This window comes from Xiphophorus couchianus, chromosome 16 (genome assembly GCF_001444195.1).
Source record: "Xiphophorus couchianus chromosome 16, X_couchianus-1.0, whole genome shotgun sequence".
NCBI classification, from domain to species: Eukaryota; Metazoa; Chordata; class Actinopteri; order Cyprinodontiformes; family Poeciliidae; genus Xiphophorus; species Xiphophorus couchianus.
Window position 1 is genome coordinate 6,895,420 of NC_040243.1, and position 24,601 is coordinate 6,920,020.

General features: G+C 39.1%; 1 protein-coding gene across 1 annotated transcript in view; it reads right to left on the reverse strand.

The window, feature by feature from the left end:
* LOC114159943 (inactive phospholipase C-like protein 2) overlaps nucleotides 1-24,601 on the reverse strand; it is a 67,664-nt gene that overhangs the window by 25,334 nt on the left and 17,729 nt on the right. The window contains exon 2 of the mRNA XM_028042225.1: nucleotides 350-2,836. Coding sequence (XP_027898026.1) covers nucleotides 350-2,836 — 2,487 coding nt within the window. The remainder of the gene's footprint in view (nucleotides 1-349; nucleotides 2,837-24,601) is intronic.

Sequence of the window (24,601 nt, forward strand, 5' to 3'; positions counted from 1 at the left end):
ATTTTTATTAATTTTATTTCTATCCCAACCACACACGACTACTCTGATGTTATATGTAGGCAGTTATATATATATATATATATATATATATATATATATATACATACAGAATATTATATATTCATAAGACATCTAGTTCATGAAAAAGTTCTTGAGTTAGATTAAGGGACAAGGAGAGAGACTTAAAAGTTAGGCAGGAAATGGTGTATAAATAATTTTCTATCTTTTATATTAGTTTCTTTGTTTAGAAGATTTCAAATGTTCCTAAATAATGTAATATAACAGAGCAAAACAGTAAAAACATATTACTGAAGAAATGTGTACATATTTATGTGATGCAGTTTCTTACCTGCACATTTTCTCTGAGGTCTGTTGCCTCCCTGAGGGGCTGGGTAGAAGCTCTGAAGAGCTCATCCACTACTTTGATCCCTGTGGTCTTGGTGGTGGTATACTCCCGAGCCTTTCTACCTTTCTTTACTGATAGACCCCTTTTATGTGCCTTTCCTCCACCGCGCCTGTTGGTGATGGCCACATGAACGAACAGAGTGGTGTTGGGCAGGAACTCTCCTGTGAGAGATTGCAGAGGGACGTGTCTATAGCCTGGCTGTAAGCACTCAAAAGGGATGGTGTACTGACCAATGAACTCGTCTCCAATGTAGTCATCATCCAGAACCACAAAGCGTAAAACTGCGAGTTCAGGTAAATTAATCTGGAACTCAAAACTCTCATCAAAAATGGGATTATCTCCATTTTGGGAAACTGTCTTGGTTCTTTGTTCAGCACAGTCAGCTGGTATGCCATGGATCTCTACATATATGTAAGGCTCAACCACATCACCCTTAGCAGCAGAGCCCCGAGGTTTTGGTAAATTCTGCCCACTGATGACTTTGATGTGGAGAAGTTGTGCAGACACACCTGGTAGAGAGTCCCGAGCATTGGCACTAAAGTAGGACACCTCCTCCCTCATAATGGCAGGCCGCAAGACATAACCGCAGTTTCCATTTTGCCTGAACCAACCAAGGTTAAGGTCCATCATCAAGCCTGGTGTCTGGTAGTTCATGGCCACGATCTGGCAGCCGCATTTCCAGAAATCTTGGGGATTCATATTGCTGGCATCAATCCTCATCGATGTGGGATATACCCTGGAGATGAAGCGCTTGTTATAACAGACAAACTCCTCTGGAAATTCATTGGCAAATCTGTTTGCATCTACCTCGTTGAAGGAGCATATCTCCCAGTATTTTTGCTCCCTCTTAGAAAGCTCAAAGTCCCTGAACTGTACTGACTTGCAAAGACACACGAGGTCAGAAAGCTCCCTGCACAGCCTGAGTCTTTTGCAGCCCAAACCATTCAGTTGGTCCTTTTCATCGGCTCCAACACGGCGTGACATTTCCAGGCCTTCCTCTTCATCTGTTACATCCCCCTCAGAATCAATGCAGCTCGGTGGCAACTTTTTACTCTTGAGGAGTATTTTGCCTTTAAGTTTTTCAGGTGAGGGTAGGTAGTTTTCTTCTTTGTTGGGTGGTTCAGCATACAGCTTATCCCCAAGAATTTTCTTCAGGTGTTGAACCATGACCCTCTGCTGGGGGATACAGCAATGAGTCACCAAGCACAGAATGAGAGGATACTCAGAACTTTCAAAAGCATACTGGTTTATGATGTCCAGAACTTTAGAGAAAGCGAGCTGAGAGGCCACAGAACTTCCAACATATACGACCGGCTCATTATCAGGGCCGTCCCAGACTATGACCTCAATACTTCGACACCCCATCCTCAGAGCTCGGATATAGCTGCTGATGTCTGATGAACCCCAGAAATGATCATCAAGCAGAGAGGCATTATGGGAAGAGTTGATGTAGTAATGAGAGAGAGGCTGAGTCATATCCTGGCACACTTTTTTGTGCTGAGGGTCGAAAATGTGGCATTCCGAGGACAGGAGGTAGTGTGTGAAACCATCGATGGAGAGGTAGCCCCTTTCTCTGCCCTTGGCAGATGGCTCAAATTTCTGAACAATATCCCTGCACATTTCCTCCGTTACTCCCTCAACTCCCTGCTCGACCTCTACAAATAGCATCAGATCTTTACTGTCCAGATACTCTTTGTTACTGGAGAACTGAACCAGCAGAAAGAAAATCTCAGGTCGTGTGCAGAGCTCACAATAAGCTTCCACAAAAGTGTCCAAATTAATTGCCTCCCCATATTGATCTTTAGCTTTCTGTAATTCTTTGAATTTCAGCTCTATCCTGGACTCTTTCATTCCAGGATTAAGCCCCTTGATTATCTGGGTTGCTCTGAATAGGTCTATGTGTCCTCCTTTTTCCATATCTGCGAGCTCAAACACTGAACCAATCCAGGACGTTCGTAAGCTCGGTTGACTTGGTTCTGCCATGTCCACTGGGTGGCGACCGTAAGACACCAAATATCTTAGACCCATGACCCACGTGCTGACGATATCTGCTGTACTGGCTACCAAATCTAAACTTTCATAGTTATCTCCATAGATGATTGAGAAGGCGCACTCATCAGGGAACTGATCCGAGAGACCATTGCTGCGCAGAACTGGAGTTTTCTTCCCCAAACGGACTTCCTTGATGCTCTTGATTTCCAGTTTTGCCTTTTCTGAATCCTTCTTAGATGGCTCCCATCTCAGCCAGTGCATATCTGGATCGAGCAGGAAGTAGCGGTTGTACATGCGTGAGTTGGATCGCACCTTCTTCATTTCACAACCCTCCAACATAAAGGCCATGCAAGCAGCAGTGCTGTTGATTTTACGGTCATTCGGCATAGAGCTGAAGGACACGGTTTTCTTCCTGACCTGCTTCTGTTTGGAGCCATCCTGCAAATGAAACAGCAGAAAATATTGTCTTAATTACAGGGAAATCTTATGTTACTTTTCATTTCAGATCACATTTAATGTGCAATAAATACAAAGTCATCCTTTTTTTAAAATAACTGCATAGTTGGATAAATTACTGCAGCTCTTGGGAATGCATCATTTTCTTTAAACAGGGTAAATTGTCCCTTAAAGACACATTTTAAAGTACTGTGGACTAGCATAGTTTAAGTCACAATGTTCTCATTTTATAAGTGTAGTTTAGAGATTTAATGTTACTTTTTACTGCAAACAGGATTTGTTAATAAAATATTAATCCTGCAGGCAATCTTACAAAAATATATTTTTGCCAGCCAGCTTCAAAGACAAGCCATGTTTTGCTCCATTTTCGTTAATAACAAAAGCAAAAGTATTAAATGGAGTAAAAAAAACAACCATCTAAACCACCTGCACTGGCACGGCTGAGGTTTTGCAGCTTTCAGGGTTTACTCGCCTAGCTGGCAGAAAGCAGACTGTGCTGCCCCACTTCCACACAAGGCTGTAGTTTCCTAGATAGCCTGAATTCTGCTGGCCTAATTTGAGACGTCCAAACTGGGTTTTCTGAAGACATACCAGAAAGGCCAGTACAATACAAATCTAACTCTGAAAAGTGTTAGACAAATGGCTTTGATTTTACCATGGCTGAAGGACAAAATATTTGTAGTCCTGAAAGTTTCACTAAGATAAAAAAGCCTAAGACACAAGCTATTTATTTGCCCTGGTTTTGTGATTTTTTAAAACTTTACGAGGACAATTAGGAAAGACCCCCTGACCCCTATCCAGGTCAGCAGCTGCCTGTCTACATCTGATGGATTGTCATTGAACAAAGTCAAACTCCAACAACAGTGTGACCACACTCAGTGAAAAACTTCAGGACAATCTGTTTCCCACCTGATGGTCAGGGGTAAATGCAAAACAATTTCTGAACTCCAGGGATGAGAAAAAGGCATGATCATCACTCTTTAGCCCTGTTTTACAACCTTCATTTCTCTTCCCTTTGTGTCACCTGTCACTATAACTTCATTATGTTTAAGTCCTCAGAAGAGATAGAAAAAAAACTTGTCTTAGATTTTCTGCTTGTACAGTTGAGAAATGTTGGCATGCATTTGTATGTGAGATTGTGCCAAGACCTGCAGACATATGGTAATGCAGATACCTTTGCCAAGTTTAAGGGCGGAAAGGATCACGCTGCTAGCACAGCTAGGGAAAGTTATAATTCCAAGTCTTTTACAAAGATAATTTAGGAGAAAAAAATTTAAGAACCCACTTCTCATAGGTAAACTGATGTGTTCTTGTTTCCTCCAAGAGATAATCCTAGGACGAGTTAAGCCGTCATTTGCTGAATCAACAAGATAAGAATCCACACTGAAAGGGATACTGGGAATAAGCAAAACTGAGCTCATACTGAGTAAGTTACTCTGTAAAAAAGCCAAAGTATATAACCAATCAAGTCTAATTATTTCGAGGCATTCTCTAAAAAGGTATTGTGGCAACACAAGGCCAAAGGCTGTGAAGGTAATTTAGTTTTTCATTAACATTCATCTACAATTAGCTGGGCAGATAAACAGGACAACATCCTGTTGCTATTCTCCCTTCAATCAAAGCATAACCAGTTTGCCATGGTTGTGACAGGAACATTTTTGCACATATTTAAATCCATGCAGTCTTATTTTTTTCAGGTAAACTGTACATCTGGATATTTGCTTGTGCAGTCAACAATGATTACCTTTTTCTTCCTCAAAAAGAAAGAAAAATGAAATTTTAAAACAGTATCAAATTCCTAATAAATCTGATCAAAAATAAGATGCTTCATGCACATATTACTATGACTTTATATACAAAGATTAAAAACTGAAATATCAATTTCACTCTTATTTCCACAAACATTAAATTTTCAGCAGAGAAAAAAAATATTTGGCTTTCAATGGAAATGAATGCGTCTTGAAAATTACAATTTTGCTTTATTGTAGACTTTTTCTTAACTTCAAAAATAAAAATGTTAATTTTAACCATTTCTACACCGCCCTGGAAACATCTTTATACCCTCTAAATGTATCTGCATGTTGTCACATTAAGCTAGTTGTATTTTTATTGGGAGTTTTTAGACTAACAACACTAAGTAATGCACAATAGTGACATGGATGGTTTTCTGGATGTTTAGTATGTACCTTGGTGTGTATTTATATTCTCCGCTAAAGATTTAAGTTCTTTGTTGCCACTAACGGGCTCTCTTCCAGGATTATCTTCCATCTTCCCATCAACGCTGACCAGCCTCCCTGTCCTGATAAAGATACGAACAAACACAGCAAGATGCTGCCACCACCATGTTTCAGCATGAGGACTATGTGTTAAGGGTGTTTGTTTCATACCATGCATAACTTTGCATGTAGGCCAAAAGCCTTCAGTTTTTATCTCATCTAACATGTCTGCTGTGCCCGCTGTATGGAATGTGGAAGACTGCAGAGGAGACTTCTTATGAATTTAACAATTGAACAATCCTTCCATGAAGGAGAGATGTGTGGTGTGTTCAACTAATAGCTGATGTTTCACCAGATTCTTCCACCACGCTGTGGGTCTCGGCCTCTTAGCTGGTCTCTTTGCTGGTTCACCTTAGGTGAAAGCTATGCCTTAATGGGTTTGCGGTTCTGCCATATTCTTTCCATTTTCAGAGCTCCAGGAGGTGTTCAAAGTTTGTAATATTGTTTTATAACCTCACCCTGCTTTTTGCCTGTCTTCAAATTTGTCTCTGACCTATCCTCTGTGTTCCTTCGCCTGCATGTATGTGTGAACATATATGCGCATCATTCATGTCTACTTGTAACATTTTTCAGCTACTTTATCCCGTAAACATGTCACATTTTAATTTACGGTCGTATGTTTTAGACTCTGTGTTGTTTCTGTTCCTGCAGTGATGTTGGGGTATTTTCGCAATCACTCACACCTCCCCCATTCTCCTCCCCATGGGGTCAGTGGCATCTCTTGGCGGGGTCAATCACTTCCTGATGCAGAGGTCAGCATGCTGGGGGGTGGGCACAAGGCAAACGCACAGCTTCCCAAAAATCATCCCTTTTTTATATCCCCTTTTATTTTTCCCAGTGACTTTTGTCACAACCTGACACCTGGCACCATAAGGTGACATGTGAAACTTGACACCTGGGAGGCAATTAATTCAACAAGCTCTAAGCTCTCATGTATAGCAACAGCAACAGCTCGCTGATTTTGTCCTTTCCCAGCTGAATAAAGTATAGCAAAACAAAAACTCTTGCCTTTCTTAGAGGTAACATGGGTGCAACGTGCCATCCTTGCTCTCATGGTGATATCACCTGTATGCTTTGCTTCCCTTTGCTGCCTATGGCTCTTACAAGCACATAAAGACCATCACCTTTACAACACATACTAAAAAAATACAGCACTGCCGAGTAACAGCTGAAAGCCATAAAGAGAACATAAATTGGCAACCATGTTTGAATAATCAAAGTTCTCAGCTAATAAAGACGGTTTTCAATGCACAGGCGACAAAACTCTCCCCTCAACACTTTCCTGTGGGACTCTGAACATACTGCACCCTTCACAACTGAGGCCCACTTTTGCCACCATTCCAGAAAATCTCAAACAATCCCACCTCCTCATCACGGCTGTGCCGGCTGCACGCTGCTTGCCTCCTATCATAGCTCAGCTCTAAAACAGCTCTGCCGAAAGCAGTCAGCCACGGCTTGCTTTCTCTCACCCACAGAGCTACTGTGTCATTTGTGTGTGTGCAATGAGAAATGCTGAACAAGACAACAGGGGGGCTCATGTAATGGGGAGTGAAGACAGCGCGGCGCACTGCTTTCGTAATGACATGCTCTCCAAGACAGGAGTAACAGCATGTGAGGTCTGTTTGGCCATATGTGTGTTTGAGAATCACAGGGTCGCTGTCTCCACAGATCTGTGCACTCTGACAGACACAAGCTAATCAAATGCAAACATGTACATGCTAACTAGGCTGCAGGAGATTAGGAAAAGATGATAATATTGATGAGATTAACAATATAACATGAGATAAATGAATAAATAGTAAGTAGGAAGTAAGTAGTACCTGCTTTTGGGTTCTTTGCAAAAATAGACCCAGATTAAGAGTAGTCTATCAAACTATTGTAAATAAAACATAATGTTCACAATTTGCTTCCTAATAACAACAATTTATTCAAAATATTATGTATTTTGTAAATTTTTTGGTTAGTTTTGGTGATTATGATGTAATAGTCATTAAATTATCAAAACTGCAAGATCAATGAAAATTATTTTAATATAAAAACTCTGCTTACACAATCACAGATAATAATTCTCACCTTAAAACTGTCTATTATACTGTCATTAGCATCCTCCACAGGGGGAGTGGGCTACAAAAGGTAATTGCTAAAGAAGCAGATCGTTTACATATTCTCTATCCAAATGTGCAAAGGGAACGTTGAAGGTGAAGGAAAAATGTCACATTGTGGAGGAATAAAAGGCACACCAGCAACAAGGATGACCACAGCCATGAGGCTTATTCAGAGAAATTAAATTGTAAGATTTTATTATCTCTGAGCTTTAATTAACAAATAAAAGAAAAAAAAGACTTCCAATATATCACTAGCTATGCAGCTTTCACTTTTTTAAAATTAATTACTGAAATAAATGTATTTTAGTAATATTTTAATTTACTAATGTTCACCTATAATCCCTTAATCCTGGTCTAGAAGTTTCGAGGGAATTCCTTTGATGTTTTTCTTTCTTTTTAGTTAAGGTAAACTCAATGAAAACTCTCTATATTAGTAGTATTCTTATTGACTCATTATTTATTTAGCTATAATTTTTTTCCCTCAGCTCCAAGTATCACTAAGTAGTGCACAAAACAGAGAACAAATTCTAAATTGGATCTTTATGTTACAACCTCTCACAACACAAGAAAAAACATCAGTTCCTTTTTATTTAAATTAATATGAAAAATACCAAACAGCACCTTTCTGATACACATGGATTTATATTTCAGCACAAACAATATGATTTCCAAGCAGCTGTTAGCAGAGTACCCTACGTTTACATCATCAACAGATGGAGCTCGCAGGTGATCTGTCAGGTCGTTCAAGTCTGACATTTGTTTAGTTCTCCCCTTCTCCACTTTATGCAATACATTAAAGACATGCACAATCTGTTATCATCATCAGCAAACATAACTTACCCTAAAAGAATCCCAAAATTACTGGCAAATTTTCAACACAAGTATTTCTTAACATGCAAATAGCCTCACCAGTCTATGCATCTGTTGCTAACATTTCTATTGGGTACAATTAAACTGACTGAAAGTGTCTTCTCCAGAAGAGTGTGTTGCATTTGTTTCTTTTAATTTTCTATTCCTTTCTAGATAATTCATTTTGTAAACATTTATAAACTTGCTTGTACCTCAAACCATTTCATAACTCACCTAACCCTATTTAACTTGAATAAGGTATTTTAGAGGTTATTAGCAGAGCATCCCCCTCCGCAGCTCCTCATCCCACCAAAACGCCACACTGCCCACTCCTTCCCACGTCTAATACATTTATTGAGAGTGACATTTGGATCCTGCCACACAGAGCTTGAGGTGGACATCATTCAGCCTCTAATAGACTCGGCTCACTAAAACAACACATGAACAGAACAGGCCCACACGGAAAAAACTGGGAAAAGTAGAAAAAACAATACAGAGACAGGTGCAATGAGCATGTGAGGGGAGAGAAATTAAAATAAATTGATAAGCAAAGAATGACCTGAGATGAGATGTTTTCCTGGAACCTGGAAATTATAAATGGCTATAAAACAAAGCAATGTTTTGAAAAAAATCAGAGGTAGACCCTTGATGGGTGGTCGGCAGGTCAGAATATAAAATTTCAGCTTGGTTTTTATGGTCACTGAAACAACAAGCCATGGATGGATGGACAAATAGAAAGAAAAGGTCCAGGGGGGAAATCCAGTAATCCCTCTCTTTCCTCATATTGGCTGCTCGGTCTTTCGGTCATGAGCCACATCTAATGATCATAGGAGAGATTCGGACCATAGATGGACCGGTAAATTGAGTGTTTTGCTTTTTGAAGCAATTCTTACATCACTACATCAGTTTTGTCTGTCCGTTAAAACCTACTATTGCTTGTGAACAAGACACCGAAATAATAAAACTTCTCCTCTTGTGGCAGATATAAACCCCCACCCAACAAATCCATCTTTTGGCAGTGGAGAGCCACGGCTTCATACTTAGAGGGACTGACTGTCATTCTGGCTGCTTCACACTCAACTGGAAACCACACCACTGCATGATGAAGGCCTAAAAAGCTGATACAACCACATCATCTGCAAAAATGAGATCCTGAGGTTGTCAAGCCAGACGGAAATACGGAACAAATAAAATTAACCTAAGATGCATTGCATTGTTTTTAGTTGAACCAATAAAAATATCTCAGCTTTGAATATAGGAAAGAATGTGAAAAATAAAGGAAGCAGGTGATGAGCGTAAGAAGCTGAGAGAAGTCAGGCCTGTCAAGATTTGTCTCAGTAATCCCTCATGTGGGCGATTGCCTGAATTCTCACAGCAGTAGTCACAGCCACACATCCTGCAACTCACTGCACCATCTTTGTGTGATTTTGGTAAAACGTGAACATAATGTGTGAATTAGCAAAACAGGGGTTTTGAAAGGGAACGTGAGATGGCTGAAATAAGAGTGAACAGAGACAATTGTGTTTGTCCCATGGCTCAAATTGGATTTATATTTTCATCCATTGTGGGCGACTTTTGTTTTGCCTCAAATGTAAAGCCCCCTTACACGCTCAAATAATACATGGAAATTCTCCAGAGAACATTGGACAAGCCAAAGAGCATCTAACAATCTGACTAATTACTGGCCCACAGAGAGAGAAGAGGTCAATGCTATCGAGCTGTTGAACCATGGAAAAAAAAGACAAAGTGCTTTTATCCTGCCTAAATGCAGAGTCTATTTCAATTCACATTTAGAAAGCACTTAGTACACTAGGTTTAACATATGTAAATTCTGTTTATAGATCATACCAAGGCCAATCTGAATGCACATAGTCATGTGCGGGGTTCTGTCACACTACCCTGATTCTCTACAGGTGCTTTCCTCATGCTTTCAATACCTTTGCAACAGTCAGAGGCCTATTTTTTCCTGCAAAATGCTTCATTACTAATGCACTCAGGTTTACTGAAAACCTGTGGGTATGCTTTGAAAGGAATCATAAGAGTCATAACAGCAAAATAACATTTTTTGCAAAATGAATTACTTGCAGTAACATTTATTTAGGATGTGCTCCCTGGTTTATTAATCAGCTGCTGTCCTCTTCCTCATGCAACTATGCAACAAGCCTATTGTTATTCTCAGTTCCTGCTCTCTTTGAGTGATCATGAGAAATGATGTTTCTAATTCCACAAAGGGTGCACAAAAATGCTCCCAGAATACTTCATGCTAAGTCCTTCCTGATGCAAAAGCTCCTGATAGCATGATCATGCCTCTTCCAAACTTCACAATTTGGATGGTGTTTTTGGGCATCCACAGCTCAGATGTTTCATTACTAAAACATCTGAGTAGAATCTGTCCTCAGGAAGACTGTTAGTTGTGTACTCTACGTGCAAACCTTTATGGAAAAGTGACCACAAAAGCCATTTTTAAAAGGGAAGCTACACGAAGTACGGTAGAGTAGAAGTAAATTAGCAGAATTAGTTAAGAGTTTGCGGCTTGTGGAGGTGCTCTGATCAACTGGAACCAAAAGTGAACTTTTTCGATCTACTGTACTGTATGTCCAAAATTTTTGAAGTGGCAGAAAAAAATTGCTGCGTATCGTTCCAAATCCAGGATATATACATGTTTTAGAATGGCCTAGTCAAAGAGCAGACATAAAGACAATTGAGAATATGTGGTAGGACTCAAAAATTGATTTCTAGACTTCCAAGGTAAGAATTGATGCATCTACTTCCTTCCTCCTCGCAGTTATTTGCTCCTTTGTCTTTACTACAAAACAGCACAAAACATTCACTGAAGGCTGAGGATTTAATGTGACAACATGTGGGAAAGTGCAAGAGGTATAAATACTTCTGCAAGAAACTTTACATGAAATAATACTAGAAACATTTCTGTGTGCGTTATCATACTATTTTATTCCCTGGGGAAAAAATCCATGGAGGGCTTAAAGGTTTAAGACCCTAACTCAAATCTAGTATGTATGAGAAAATGATAGAATTAACCCCACTTCGTGCTTCAGGGGGGAAAAAAATGGAAAACCAGAGAAAATTTGATTGGAGCAAAACATTGTCAGCAAATATAAATAATACTCTGAAAAAGATTGAATTTAATTTAATTTGAGTAAACGGAATAATCTACTTAAACAGATGATTTTATCTCTCTAACCAATTATTTGAAAGTCACGTACAACACAGTCTTCCTGTTAACAATAAAATCCTAAAAGTCAATGAACTTGTTGGGGTTATAATCTGACAGCAGCTTAGTGCATATAAACTGAGAGAAGCAGGTCAAATCCTCAAAAGATATTGCTACAGGACTCCCTGACATGTTGGGTAGCCCATAAATTTGTTTAATACCCTCAAACACCCTCTGGGGTCAATGTTGCTTTAATTAAATTGAGTGTCTCTCCTCAAAGGATTTTTTTCTCATTCTGTTCTTTTCATTTCCTAAAAACTGTTTTCTGCCACTGGCACAAATGTTAGCGGTGCTGGAGAAGTGGATAATATGGGAGAGGGGGGACTTTAAAATGTGTTTTCTGATGCTCATTGAAAGGATAATGGTTAAAACTAGGCTATTAACAACTGACTCTTGTTGGCTTTGCATATTTCTTGTCATTCTATACTTTATTTTTTGCTTGCTCTGTTTTTACACAGTTGAGACTGGATGTTTACATATTCTGTATAAACATAACTCTTTTTTCCATCCTAGCAACTGTTAAATCAGACTAAACATTTTTAGTACACTTTTTGTTCTTTAATTTGCTTAAAAAGTAAAATACATGTTTGGGTTTCCTCACTTACAATGTTTTTAATCAGCACCAATTAAAACAAAACTGAATTAATACTAGGGAGCAATTAGTAGTGATACAAGTGACATTCCTGAATGCATCCACCCTGAGAGAAATGATCCATCACTTCCTTTATATTATCTGACAGAGGCAGCTGTTTCAAACCTGCTCACAATGAATTGCCTGCAAGAGCCTCAGGTGCAGTAAAAAAGAGAAGCCAGAGGAATCATTTGGGATATATGAACACAGACAGACATAGAATGAGGAAGTATGGTCATCAAAGATCACTATTTTCCTCTTAACTGGATCTGACTATAATGTTACGGCCTTCAAGTGCTAAGCTATCAAATGTGACCACTGTGTCATTAACTTTAACTTAAACACTGATTGGAATATACTATGCAGAGTCTGGGGAACTCAGTGCTGCAGTTTGGCTCAGACTGACATGTTTATCTCACCCAGACAGAGGAAACCGAGGATGAGCAAGAGGCTGATTAACAACAAATACCGTCCCGACACACCAGAGTCACGCTAGCTCATGGCGTTTACCCTTCACCTCACATTCCAAGGTTGCTTCAAATGGAAAGACGCCAAAATATTTCAGGCAACTCTGTAAATTACATAAGAATAACTGAGCAGTGTAAAGACAGCAAAGCATCAAGACAAATTTTGCACAATTCAAACATTTCTGGCTGTTATTTTCCCTGAGAGTCCTAAATTATAAATATATATTTTTTGAAAACCAGGCCAAACATCCTCAATGCTTCAGCTTGTGACTGAAGCACAAGCTGAAGCATGTGACAGCTTGTGACTGTTGCCCACAACGGGATAACCTTGACGGCCATCTGCATTGCAGCGACTGGTAGAGAGAGACAGAGAGAGAGAGGTACCCCCCCTCCACTTCTGCTACAACTACTAGTGCTGCAGCACACCTCTGCTACAATCCTCTCCTACACCTCACCTTCTTCCCACTTATCTACTCCCTGAGTGGGACATGGGGAGGTGGAAATGAAGGCAGAGAAACATCCTGCAATGTCCTCTGAAAGATGTGCCTTGTAAGGTTCACAAGCTGCAAGTGAAAGACACACATGCACACACAGCTTGTCCTTGATAGCAATTCTGTGTTCTTTTCTGTATCTCCTCTGTGGTGCATTTCTAATTCAAAGCCTACAAGGTTCTGTTTTTTCTTCCGCACCCCCTCATGCACACCCCCACACACGCGCACACGCCCACATACAAAACACTGCATTATTGCTAGACCTGAGTAATATTGTAGAAGAACACACCTGACTAGATTGTGCAGCACGATCACTGTTCAAACACCCACCATGTGTATATTTTAAACATCTAGAGCCGAGAGTCTATTTAGATGGTGGAGTAGTGAAAGAGGAGATGGAGGCTAAAATTGGTGAGAGTTCAGTGAAGTCCAGTCACCTGTGGAGGCGCAGGAGACTCTGTGTGGGCAGGAAAGCAGGCGAGCTTACTATAACGCAGCGACTCAGCGGACGTGGAGGCTTTGGTAAAGGCTATTGTTTGCTCCCAAACCACCGTCGGTGCGTTTGGTGGAAATAGGACTATGTCTCTGAGCACGCTTTGATCAATGATGCGTTTTCTTTCTGACACATCTCATGCCTGCATCCGTGAAGCCCACTCAACTCTATAAATAATCTCTATGAGCTTGATGCTCGGCTTGGCTCCTTCTGTCTGCTGGCAAAGAGTTTCATGGACTGTTCCAGAGCCAGGGGGAAAAAAACCCCAAAAATCTGAACCCAGTTATCCTCAATCTGCAGCATAACGAACCTTTTTATGCATCTTTTATGTTCTGTTGTTTTTGATTTCATCTTTCAGTGCAACTATCTGAATAACAATGCATAAACTGTCAATTCATTCAGGTTCAACCATGTCTAAAATTAAACTATGAAAAATATGTAGCATGAAGCTCAATAGTGCACCCTACAATACTTAATATTGATCATAACATATTAATATTAAGTATAAATACTTGAAATACAACTTTAAAGTGGTCAAAGTTAGGAAAGCATTACAGTAATTATTATTTTATAATGATATTGTCACATTCTTCACAAGTCCTTCAATGTATTTTATCAGAATATTTTTTGATAAACAAACAGAAAGTAGAACAAAGTAATCAAGTGAGAGGGAAACCATTAAAGAGATCCACGATTAGTTATGAAAATAAACCTTATTTGGAAAATATTTATTTTAGATGTAAAAAAGGGGGGAAGACATGTGGTAAATGTTGCCGGGTCCGGGAATTGAACGTGCGACGGCCGCGTCGAGGACTCTAGGCCTCCAAACATGGGTCGCGCCAACTCCTACGCCACCACAGCACGCCCTGGAGCTGGTGTTTTGCTGCTGCTGCTGCCTTCAGCTTCGTAAATGAAACAGTGAATGACAAGTACCTTTGGTCTGATTGTGTGATCCAGTAAGTACTTCTATAGCTCTGTGTCAGGTTCAGCAACAACTGTTTAGGGTCTAAACTTCCTCTGGTGTCATAGAGGTTTCACATTCACTACTGCTGTTCTAGCTCCATTAGCATTTCCAGTAGTAGCTCCAGTAGCGCTCCTTGTCTTTGACATTTCTCCCAGAGTCTATAGCGCTGCTTAGAGTCCGGTGTGGTAGTAACAGTGACACTGGACTTTGTTACCACCGACACCGGACTTCCATGGGTCTGGTCGGATCAGTGATGTCAGTACGCAGGCAGTACAGCTCCTGTTAGTAGAGAGTCCAGCTGTGTCTGTCTCAGCACGGCATTTATTTTTAGCTGTTTAGGTGACAATCACCTGTTAGAGCCTTCATTAGTTTTACTGGTACAAATGAGTGCTCTGGAGAAATGTCCAGGGTGCAGATAAGGCCGCAGATAAGGCCCTTTGGAAGTTGTGTTCCACTCCGGCTGGAAATTATCCAGATTCGCCTCAATTTTCTTTTTTTTTTATTACAGCCAATAGTGACACAGTGGCATTATTTAAAATTAAACCAGTCAAAATCAACTACTCGGGTAAAGTTAACCTTCCTGTGTGTACTCTGTAGATTCCAGTACAGAATGGACCATTATGCATCATCAACTCATCAGTGGAAAAAATGGCAACCTTCATGGGTGAAAAAAATAACAAAAGATGTACATTTTGAAAATAATTATGAGTTTTGGTGTATAACAAACAGCATTTTTTTAAGTAATTAGAAAATTGCAACACATTTAGGCCAATATGTTCAACTAATCCTTGATGCTTTTAACAGTTTTCAGTACTTCTTATAAATAAACATTTGAAAACTAAACTGTATTTTCTTTCTTTTGCTCAGATGCTACAAAATAAAATAGCTAAGGGTAAATTGAGACTGCTTAGGAGGAGAACAAGAGCATCACCATCCTTTTATTGTGCCAGATGGGAAACGTTGTTTGCCACAGGTCCTCCAGAAATAGCTTTTACAAGGCATTGCAGGTCAATCCAAAAATATCACTAAACCACAATCAGATCACATGTACTTCCCTAAAGAAGCTATTGCATCTAGAAGAAATAAATGTTTCATCCTATTACTTCCAATTCATGTCTCTCTAAAGCTACAACCTGAGGAAAGCGGTTTACCTCATGGTGCAGGCGGTGGTCTTGGTTTCATACCAAGTGCTGCCCATGGGACAGGAGACTCTCTATTCAGTAGAAGATCTACAAATTTACTGACCACAATTGCAACTCTAACTAACAAACCCTAACAATAAAAGGCTTCTAAAAAAGGAATTTGTCGTTCTCTCTTTTGGCTGCCTGACTTTTGCTGGTGTTTACAAAAAAGGAATTCATGCTGAATCGAGTCAGACGTGTCCCTTTATTGTTGCAAATGTCTCAGACACATAATAACATCAACCACTTCTTTATTTTCATATGTCAAGGTTGAAAAGTTTTGTGAATTTTTGAATATTTGGATAGCTGAGTTTGATGGCCATTTCTGAGCTAGAGAATAGGGCTTCCTAGAAACGATAGAGTATGAATAGAGGTAGAGTAGCAGCAGCCAGCAGAGAGGAAAGTTTGGAAGATATTACCAGAACACACTTCACAGTAGGCACTTACAGTCATCACTAAGCATTTCTGTTTGAAAAAATGGACTCAGATGCGAGATTTCATTTTCGGTTAAAATAGCCATAGTAAATCCAGTCAAAATGCTCATTCCAAACACCATAGTTTCTGAGAGATGGGGGCAGGAATGTTATGTTGCTCAGCTGACAATAAATTCACCCAGACTTGAAGAACAGTGCAGCAAAAAAAATCTGTGGTAGTTAGTATTGTTTCTGCATGTTGCTCAGGCAGCTGCCTCTAACTTGCATACAATTATGGCTATATCTATTTCAGAGGAAGACCTTTCTTGCTGCAGCACTTGCAGGACTGGATGGATGATCGGACAGATGGGCAGAGGAAAGTTGATGTTGATTAAAGTCTGTAAACATATTTTTTAGTATTTCATTGACATTTCTTCCATACTTATCAAGATCTGGAAATTACTTATATTAATTTCCAAAATTTTACAAATCTTTTAAGACAATGTAGGAAATCTATACATGTCCCGAATAAGCCTGTTAATTGGGATATGTATTGAGGAGGGGTGTCCAAACTCAGTCCTCAAGGCCTGGTGTCCTGCATGTTTCAGTTCTCTCCCTGGTTCAACACACCTGCATCAAATGATAAATTGTTAACAGGCCACTGCAAAACATTGACATGCTGAGCATGTAGTTACTACAGGGTACAGAACCAGGAGGTGAACTAAAACAGGCAGAATACCAGCTTGAAGACTGACTTTGGACACCTCCCAGCATAGGGGGAGAAGTTCTAGCTTGACTGGCTATGGCTAGTGACTGGCAAATTGATCTGATCATTAAAGAAATCCGGAAGAACATGCCAGTCAACAACACTCTTCTATGAGGATCTTGTTGCAGAGAGTAGATATTTTCAGTTCTAGAATGCTGCTTGAAGGTAGATATTTGAGCTTTATAGCGTTACATATTAATGTTATTCTCAGATCAAATACATATCCAGAGTGTTCCTTTCACTCGTTCAAGCATGTTTGAGACATGCTTGAATCTCCAGTGACAGCCATGCTGGGGTGTGTTAACGCTTTCTCCTGCAATGCACCACCTATCTCCTCAAAGCTCCGCCTTGGAGCTTCAGTCCTCAGCTGAGCTCCTGTCTCAAAGACTACCCTTCTCCTACACAGCTCCACCTGACTGGTGGCAGTAGCAATGAACAAACGCCTGGTGAAAGCTTATCATACAAACTACAGCGCTCTCAAGAACAGCTGTAAACGACATCAATGGATAGCATTGAAAAACATTGTGGTGATGTAATTCTGAAGGGGAAGGATAGGAGGTTCAATCATTTTTTTAATGTTTTTAATATATGCAGCATTCTGATAACTGAAGGTAACATTGACTTGATTGTGCTATTAAATAGCACTATGTGTCTGGAAAATGCATAATATCACCCCTTTTAAATAAAGTCAGAGTAAACCAATGTAAAATGCCATTTGCAATGAATTGTATTTTCACTGACATAAATTCGTTCTGGCTGAAAAAATGTGAGACAGCATAGATAACAGCAAGGCAGAACCACATAACAAAGTTACTCTGTGTTATCCTTTTTGTGATTTCAGCCGCGGTCTGTCATGGAACACGCTGGGCTTGTTCCACAAAGTGGAAAATCTCAGAACTAAAGCAAAGACCTGCTGTTTTTGTGCAACTGGCTAGACTAACCATGGTAATCACTGACATAAGATACTGAACAAAGTTTAAAATGTTTGAAATGAATGGGATGGAATGGGAGCAGGAAGGTTCAATGCGGCCACTTCATAGAAGAGCTGTGGATGAAGGTGACCTTTGTGTTTGCCCGGGAAAGCCGGACTGGCAGGATTGCAGCGAGGAGAATCCATTTAGCACCAAATTAGTGGTCCAATACAAACAATGGAACAACTGAAGCAAGACATGAGAGTAAAAACTGGGGTGGTCTTTCACTGGAAAGACACAAGTAAATTATTGTGTACGGGCCGATAAGCAGGGAGAATCGGGCTTTCTATTTTTAGAAGCTAGTTTATTCTGTGAAGAAAAGAATTTCCAGGGAAAGAGCCAAACTTTGATTAAGCAACAGCAATATGAGGACTTTGTCAAAAAGAAGACCAAAATCTATTTGTTAGAAGGATGACTCAGGCATCAGAATTTAGCTGGCGGCTAAATAACAAGCCTGTTATTTAGCCCCTGGCTTTGGTTATCTTCTGAGGCCCTACTTGCACAATCCTCATGAGGAAGTTTCTTCGGCAAGGAAATTCCCATTAATTGTTATTCAGTCACAACAGCAGCTTTCTAATAATAATAAAAAAAAAACACATGATATTTACCAGTACTCAAATCTGGTAACACAATCATGACGCAATCAAAATTTTCTGGTTGCATAAACCTGCCTTTGTTCTCTTCTTAAAAATGGTGCGACAAACACAAACACCCCTAGGCAATGCATTAGAAATGCAGCATCCCACTATCAGCCTCTCCATGTAAGACTTAGAAGAGAATAGAATATTTTATGTGCACCTACAAACAATGCAAAAAACATAAGATAGATAAAAAAGCATCTGTACAGGAGAGGTGAAGAAGATCCCAGAGTCTTAGCAGGTCACCCCCCTATGAGATTATAAAATGAATAGCAAGGCAGAATGATAGAGTCAAAAGCAACACACATTTATAAGAACCAGTCACAACCACGTCATTTGAAATTCACATCAATTTTAAACATTTTCTAAAAGAATGAATGTCACTAGTGGATAGTTTGGAGGCTTTATGGCTCTAGTTTGACAGAGTGGCTTGGAAAACGCATTAATGTAAGATGGAAACAACATAATATCTGCTAATCATTTCTGTTAGAAAATCAAGAAGAACAATTTTGTGAACTTAAATGACGAAACTCACATGTTCCCACTGTTCTTTTATTAGGCTACTATTGACAAATAGTGACCACAGCAGACAACATAAGATCAGCAGTTTTGGAGATGCTTTGACCTCAACCTATCACAACTTTGTCCCTAAACTAGCTAAAATCTCAGCGTTTGCCAATTTTCCTCCTTCTAGGACAAAATAATCCTTTGCTGCCTAGCATGCTCTATCCAAATAATAAAAAGTAATATTACAATTGCATGTGGGGTTCGGTAGGCTGAAAACAATCAACATATTGCCATGTTCCAGTCTTATGTAAAGAAGCCATTTAGAGAGTTTTTATAAGGATCTGGTGAATTTCTCTTCCACATTCTCTCCAGATGTCTCTCTGTCATGAAGACCTAAATGTGCTAATCAGTCAAAAAAACTTCTGTCCACATCTTAATATGCAGAAATTATAAACACATATTCCATGTAGTTGATCCTTTATCTGCTTGTGAAACATTAAGAGTCTTGAAAGCCTCGAGACAGCAGCTAAAACGGCAGTAGTTTCCGGCGTCAAAAACACATCAGTCTCTAAAGGAGGATCTTTCCAGCTTTTACCCCAGTCCTCATCATCACTGCTTTGTGTGGTGAGCAATGAGGCCTGCTGTCTGAAAGCTGCCTGGAAGGCAACACTTAACAGCATCCCTTAAGCGTAAGGAGTTTCTTTATCACCTCAAAGGTTCATTTTTTGACCAAATTTAATTTGGTCAATGAATAGTTAAAAACTACATGAATAGTTTCTAACTATTCATGTAGTTGAAAAACCTACAAATGGGATGCGAAACTGAAAATTTCATACGAAATAAAGGTCACAATGTTGCTAATCCATACAAAGACAGGACACTTGAGAGGTAGCCACTTAAAAGTAGAGGGAAAAATACCTAAAATGGTATTGTATGTCCTTTAAAGAGAAAGAGAAAAAAGTAAAATCCAGTTGCAGAGTGGCAGCAGTGAAAAACCAGGCTGGAGAGTGTGGGTGTTTGAGTGTGGCACAGAAATGGAAGCAGGGTCGAAATAATCGTCAAGGGCTTCAGGGTGAAAAACAGTCGCAGAGAAAAACACAAAACAAACCTTAATTAATTTTAAAAATGTGTTTGCAGTGACAAAGTCCACTTTAAAACAGCTTTCAGAATACCTAGTTTTTATTCCTGTTCAGGGAAAGTTAATAGATTCACAGTGCAAATAGTTTGGGTGATTTTGCTTCAATTTCCCTGAAAAGATTAACCTTTTCCAGCTGTGCTTAGCACAAATGGGAGCCACACGGAAAAAGACTATTCCTTTCCTTTCATATTGTCACTTTGACCGGTGGAGGCTCTGCGTTCAGGGAAAGAGGCAAGGCAACAAAATGTAGTCGAGATCGATTTATTTGAAGCTGCCAGTCACATTTGAACTGACACCCATTTCCACAGTGAGACAAAGAAGCTGGCTTTTATACTTTGGGCAATTCCAACACTCATACCAGGTAAAGGGGTGACAAAACAAAACAAGAAATAATTTACACAAACCTAACACAAAACAATAAATGGTACCAATAAATATTTTGCATGCATGCAAATAATTAGAACTAAACTAATCTAAGGTCAATCAAAGATTAAATTTAACTTAATATAACTCCTCAGAGTATTACCCCTCTTAATTGAAAATGGTATGCTCCAGGAGCGTTCAGGAGCACCTGGAGCTCCCTTTGCAGCTCCACCCTGCCAAGGAGGCACACCTTGAAAGTACTTAAATAATTAGCAAACTCAAATTAAACCAATAAAAATCAGGAAGAAACTGACATTTCCCCCCACTTTCTCCCTGAACAGGAAAGATGGCCAGTCTCTCTACCCCAAAAGGAATGTTCAACTAAATGCCACAATGCACCTGAAATAAATAACTGAAACAAAATGTTTCGTCCAAATTAAACACAATACAATATCAATAATCATTTATTAGGAATGGAACCCCTGATCTCCATCACACATATTTATCATGTTGCCTTCATATTAACTTTTTAAAGATTTCAACAAGTTGTCTGAATGTTAGTCCTAAGCTAACAGGTAGTTTTTACAGTGTTTTACTTGTTTTTCTATTCCCTTCATCCAATCCACTGTTTACAATAACCTGTTCAAACACTGACCCATACACAAGGAAGGTTCTTTTTTCCCCACTTCCTGTACAAAGAGCTTATTGTGATTTAATGTGCTGCATCTGTGAGGTTCCTGCCTGATTTACTACGTTCATTAAGCACAAACAGCAACGCCAGGTCTGCACTTCCTCAATGGGCAGATTCAAGAGCGCAGGACAGATTTAACAATGCCGTAACACTGCAGCGAGGTAATAATGAACTAGTGAAACTTTTACTGCTTGGTCACAGTGGATGCTCTCTACCTGTGTTTCTTTGCTCTTGTGTTCTCCTCTCGCTCTGCATGGTGAGGGCAGCTGAAGGACAGAAGGTGTTATAATGCAAGTGCTCTGCAACTAATCTCATCAAACATACGCGAGATAGAAAATTGCAGCTAGTGGATTAATCCGATATTTGATTGCCATCAGTGAGGGAATAGGGAAAAGGGGCAAGAGATTTGCTCATTTTAAAGTAAAACCTGCAGCAAAATGTTTTGTTTATTTTTTTCCTACCACATTGGTGTGTGGTAATTACTCTGCAAACATTTCATCATAGATTTGGAGTTAATTTATTTCCAGAATGCAGCATGAAAACCTGCAATCTCATCAGTTTTCTCTGGCCCATCCTCATCACACAGTCATTTGATTTATTATCGACAACTTTCCAGTGTGGTCAAAACAGAGTTGACCCTATTTAAATCCTAATTACATTTAACAAAAAATGTCTCTCTGAATGAGTAACTCAACGTTCATTGACTGTGACCTTTCTTCTTTGCTTAATTGGACTGTTGATCGGATACACAAACCCACCCGTGACGAATAACAAATGAAGGAAGCTCTGCAGTGTTTTTTAACACAATTAGTCAAGGAGTAAGTCTGAAACAGAAGAACATTCTCACATAATACACCATGCAGGTGGCCTATAATGACAAAAACTTGATAACTACATGGTAAGCATTTTTATGAGAGTTTTTTTTAACTGTTGACGTCTCTGAAAGCGTTTAAACTCCAAGCCGCATTCATTATTTCATGCCAACATTTGTAATGTGCTTCTTACATGTGTTTCAGTGTTTTTCTTCATCATAGCACACCTAAAGCAATAAGGTGTCCAAAAACCCTTTACGACCTCTTTTATTAGGAAGGAGCTGTCAGAAGGAAGGACATTTAAACATCAATGATTGCTCTATTAGCAGAACACCAGCCACTCTAATACATACAGACATGAAAATAATTAAGTACAGACTTGCAGCTTCTATAAGATTTAGAAGTGGAATTTGCAGCCAAGTGCTTCTAATCAAATGCACTTGAGTAATTCATCATCAGCATGTTTGGCCACCTCTATAAAAGCTGTAGCTTTGGAAGCTTGCTGGTCTGGAGCATACAGGTGTGAGTTAACAAAATGTCAATGACATTAGTAAAGTCGCTGTGGTTGCCTGTTAAATGATGAAATGAGAGAAAGGAAAGGCAGGGGAGGTAGACGAGAAGGAGGAGGAGAGGCAGTGGTGTCATCCATGAGTTAAAGGACCGTCAGTATAAAACGTTCCAAAGAGAACGTCACTGTTTCATACTTAGGAAAACTCAGGCATGTACCACCAAAACTTAAGTGGTGTGAAACTCCAAACGGTAAAAAAAATGACCAGCAGCAGCTGAGAGCATGTAGCAAACAAAAAAAAAGGATGAAACAGATAATTTTTGTAGGAAAACCTAGGTTGGATCAAAATCTCTTGATATGCAAGATTTGGTACGTGAAGATCTCTGCATCACTAAGCAACACAATAAATGAGATGCAAATTACAGGAAATTAAGCTTGTAGTTATAAATGTACAACTAATAGAAAAAGTGGCTTTTATTTGCTGCTTTTATTTTGCTAATATTAATATAGATAGATGTAATAAAATCTGAGCAATTTTACTTGGTTAAATAAACTTTGTCTTATTTAATCTTAGATGTACCAATTATTAGCTTTCTTAGATTATATTTACATTGTACTTTAGTTCGTTTTTTGATATTTTTATTTGGTTATTTAGATAATGAATTAATAAAAAGATTTTGTTTCCAGATATTGTTTTATTTGTGTTATTTTATTAAAATATACCCTACATTTATTTAATACTTAGTCAGGGATTTTGAGCCCAGATTCAACACTAAGGCAAGCAGATTAATTTCAAGACCATTTACTATTGTCCAATTACCTTATTAACTCAATGAGGGAGTGTTTTATACAACTGTGATTTCAATACTGACTACAATAATTATGGAAGTAAGTTTTGCAGTTAAAGGAGAAGAATTTTGCCATCGTTTTCAGCTGCTTTAAGATTACAATGAGAGCAAATTTCTGAATAACCTAAAAAAAACTTTATCTGAATGACAGTACCAGGAGAACAACATTCCCTAATTACTTTAACCTGAACAGACTCCAATATGGGGCAAGAATTAAGTTAATTCTTTAATGTGATGTTTTCTTATTGTAGTTCCATTATGTTCTTATGATTCACAGCTTGATAACTATCACATTCGTTCGCATTTTAATGGTGTCTTGAGATAGAAATGCTACTAACTGCAACATTACTGTACATCTTGACAACTAAATCTAAATTAGCCCACTTATCATTCATCCAAAATGCTGGGGTGAATTCACATGTTCATTCAAATTTCCATTTCATTCATTAATGTAAAATGTGGACAGAAATGCAAAAATAGATGGTAATAGCTTGGCCTGGTTGCCTGGCAGCTCTGCAGTGTCTTTCATTTGTTAATTTTCTCTCAAAGAAGGTCAGCAGATTCAGGAGCTAGCAGAAGAGGGAATCACTTTGATCCAACATAAAAGGACATGGGGAGCCTGGACATATGGAAACATGCAGCCACATTAAGATGATCCCGAGAAGCACGTTTGCAGCACATCCTGCTTATTTTTATTTCAAAACATATGTAAAATGTTCAGAGGACTAAGTAACGTGTAAGCATTGATTGTGCTTCCAGAAAAAAACATTAGTTCACGATGACACCATTAAGCGGTCATTTAAATGTTGTTGTGGCTGAAAGAGAAACCAAGTTCACTAATATTGGGTATTACACTATAGAGCTGCTGTGCACCAGTGGCCGAGCCTCTAGTACATCTTGTCCCTGAGCTATGCGGAGGTGGTTTGAAGGACATCAATCTGTGTACCGCTAGCAGATATAGCTTCACCAAAACAGCTAAAGTTGTATGAATCAATACGAAGGTTGGTGTGAGTGTGAAAGAGGAGAAATATCAAAACTATGACTAATTTCTGATGGTTTCCAATGGCAGAAAACTCGCTTGGGTTGTACATGTTAAGAAGCAGTTGGTGCATTTACCGTTCCTTCTGTTGTCTTTCTTTGTTGGGATTTATTTTGGTTTGCAGATACAACTTTTAAGAAGCCATGGGTGCAGTTTTTCCGTTTCTCTTTTTTCTCCCCATTCTTCTAAAGTGTTGAGTCAGCATGAAGCGCAAAATACAAGCAACACCAGCATGCCTGGCTCAAAAACTCTTTTTTTGTATTTCTTTTGCATTTGGGTCTGTTTGTCTGAGTCCCACCATCATCCCGAACAAACAACCGTTATTCCTCCGACACAAAAGAATCAAAGAAGGAAAAGAAACTCG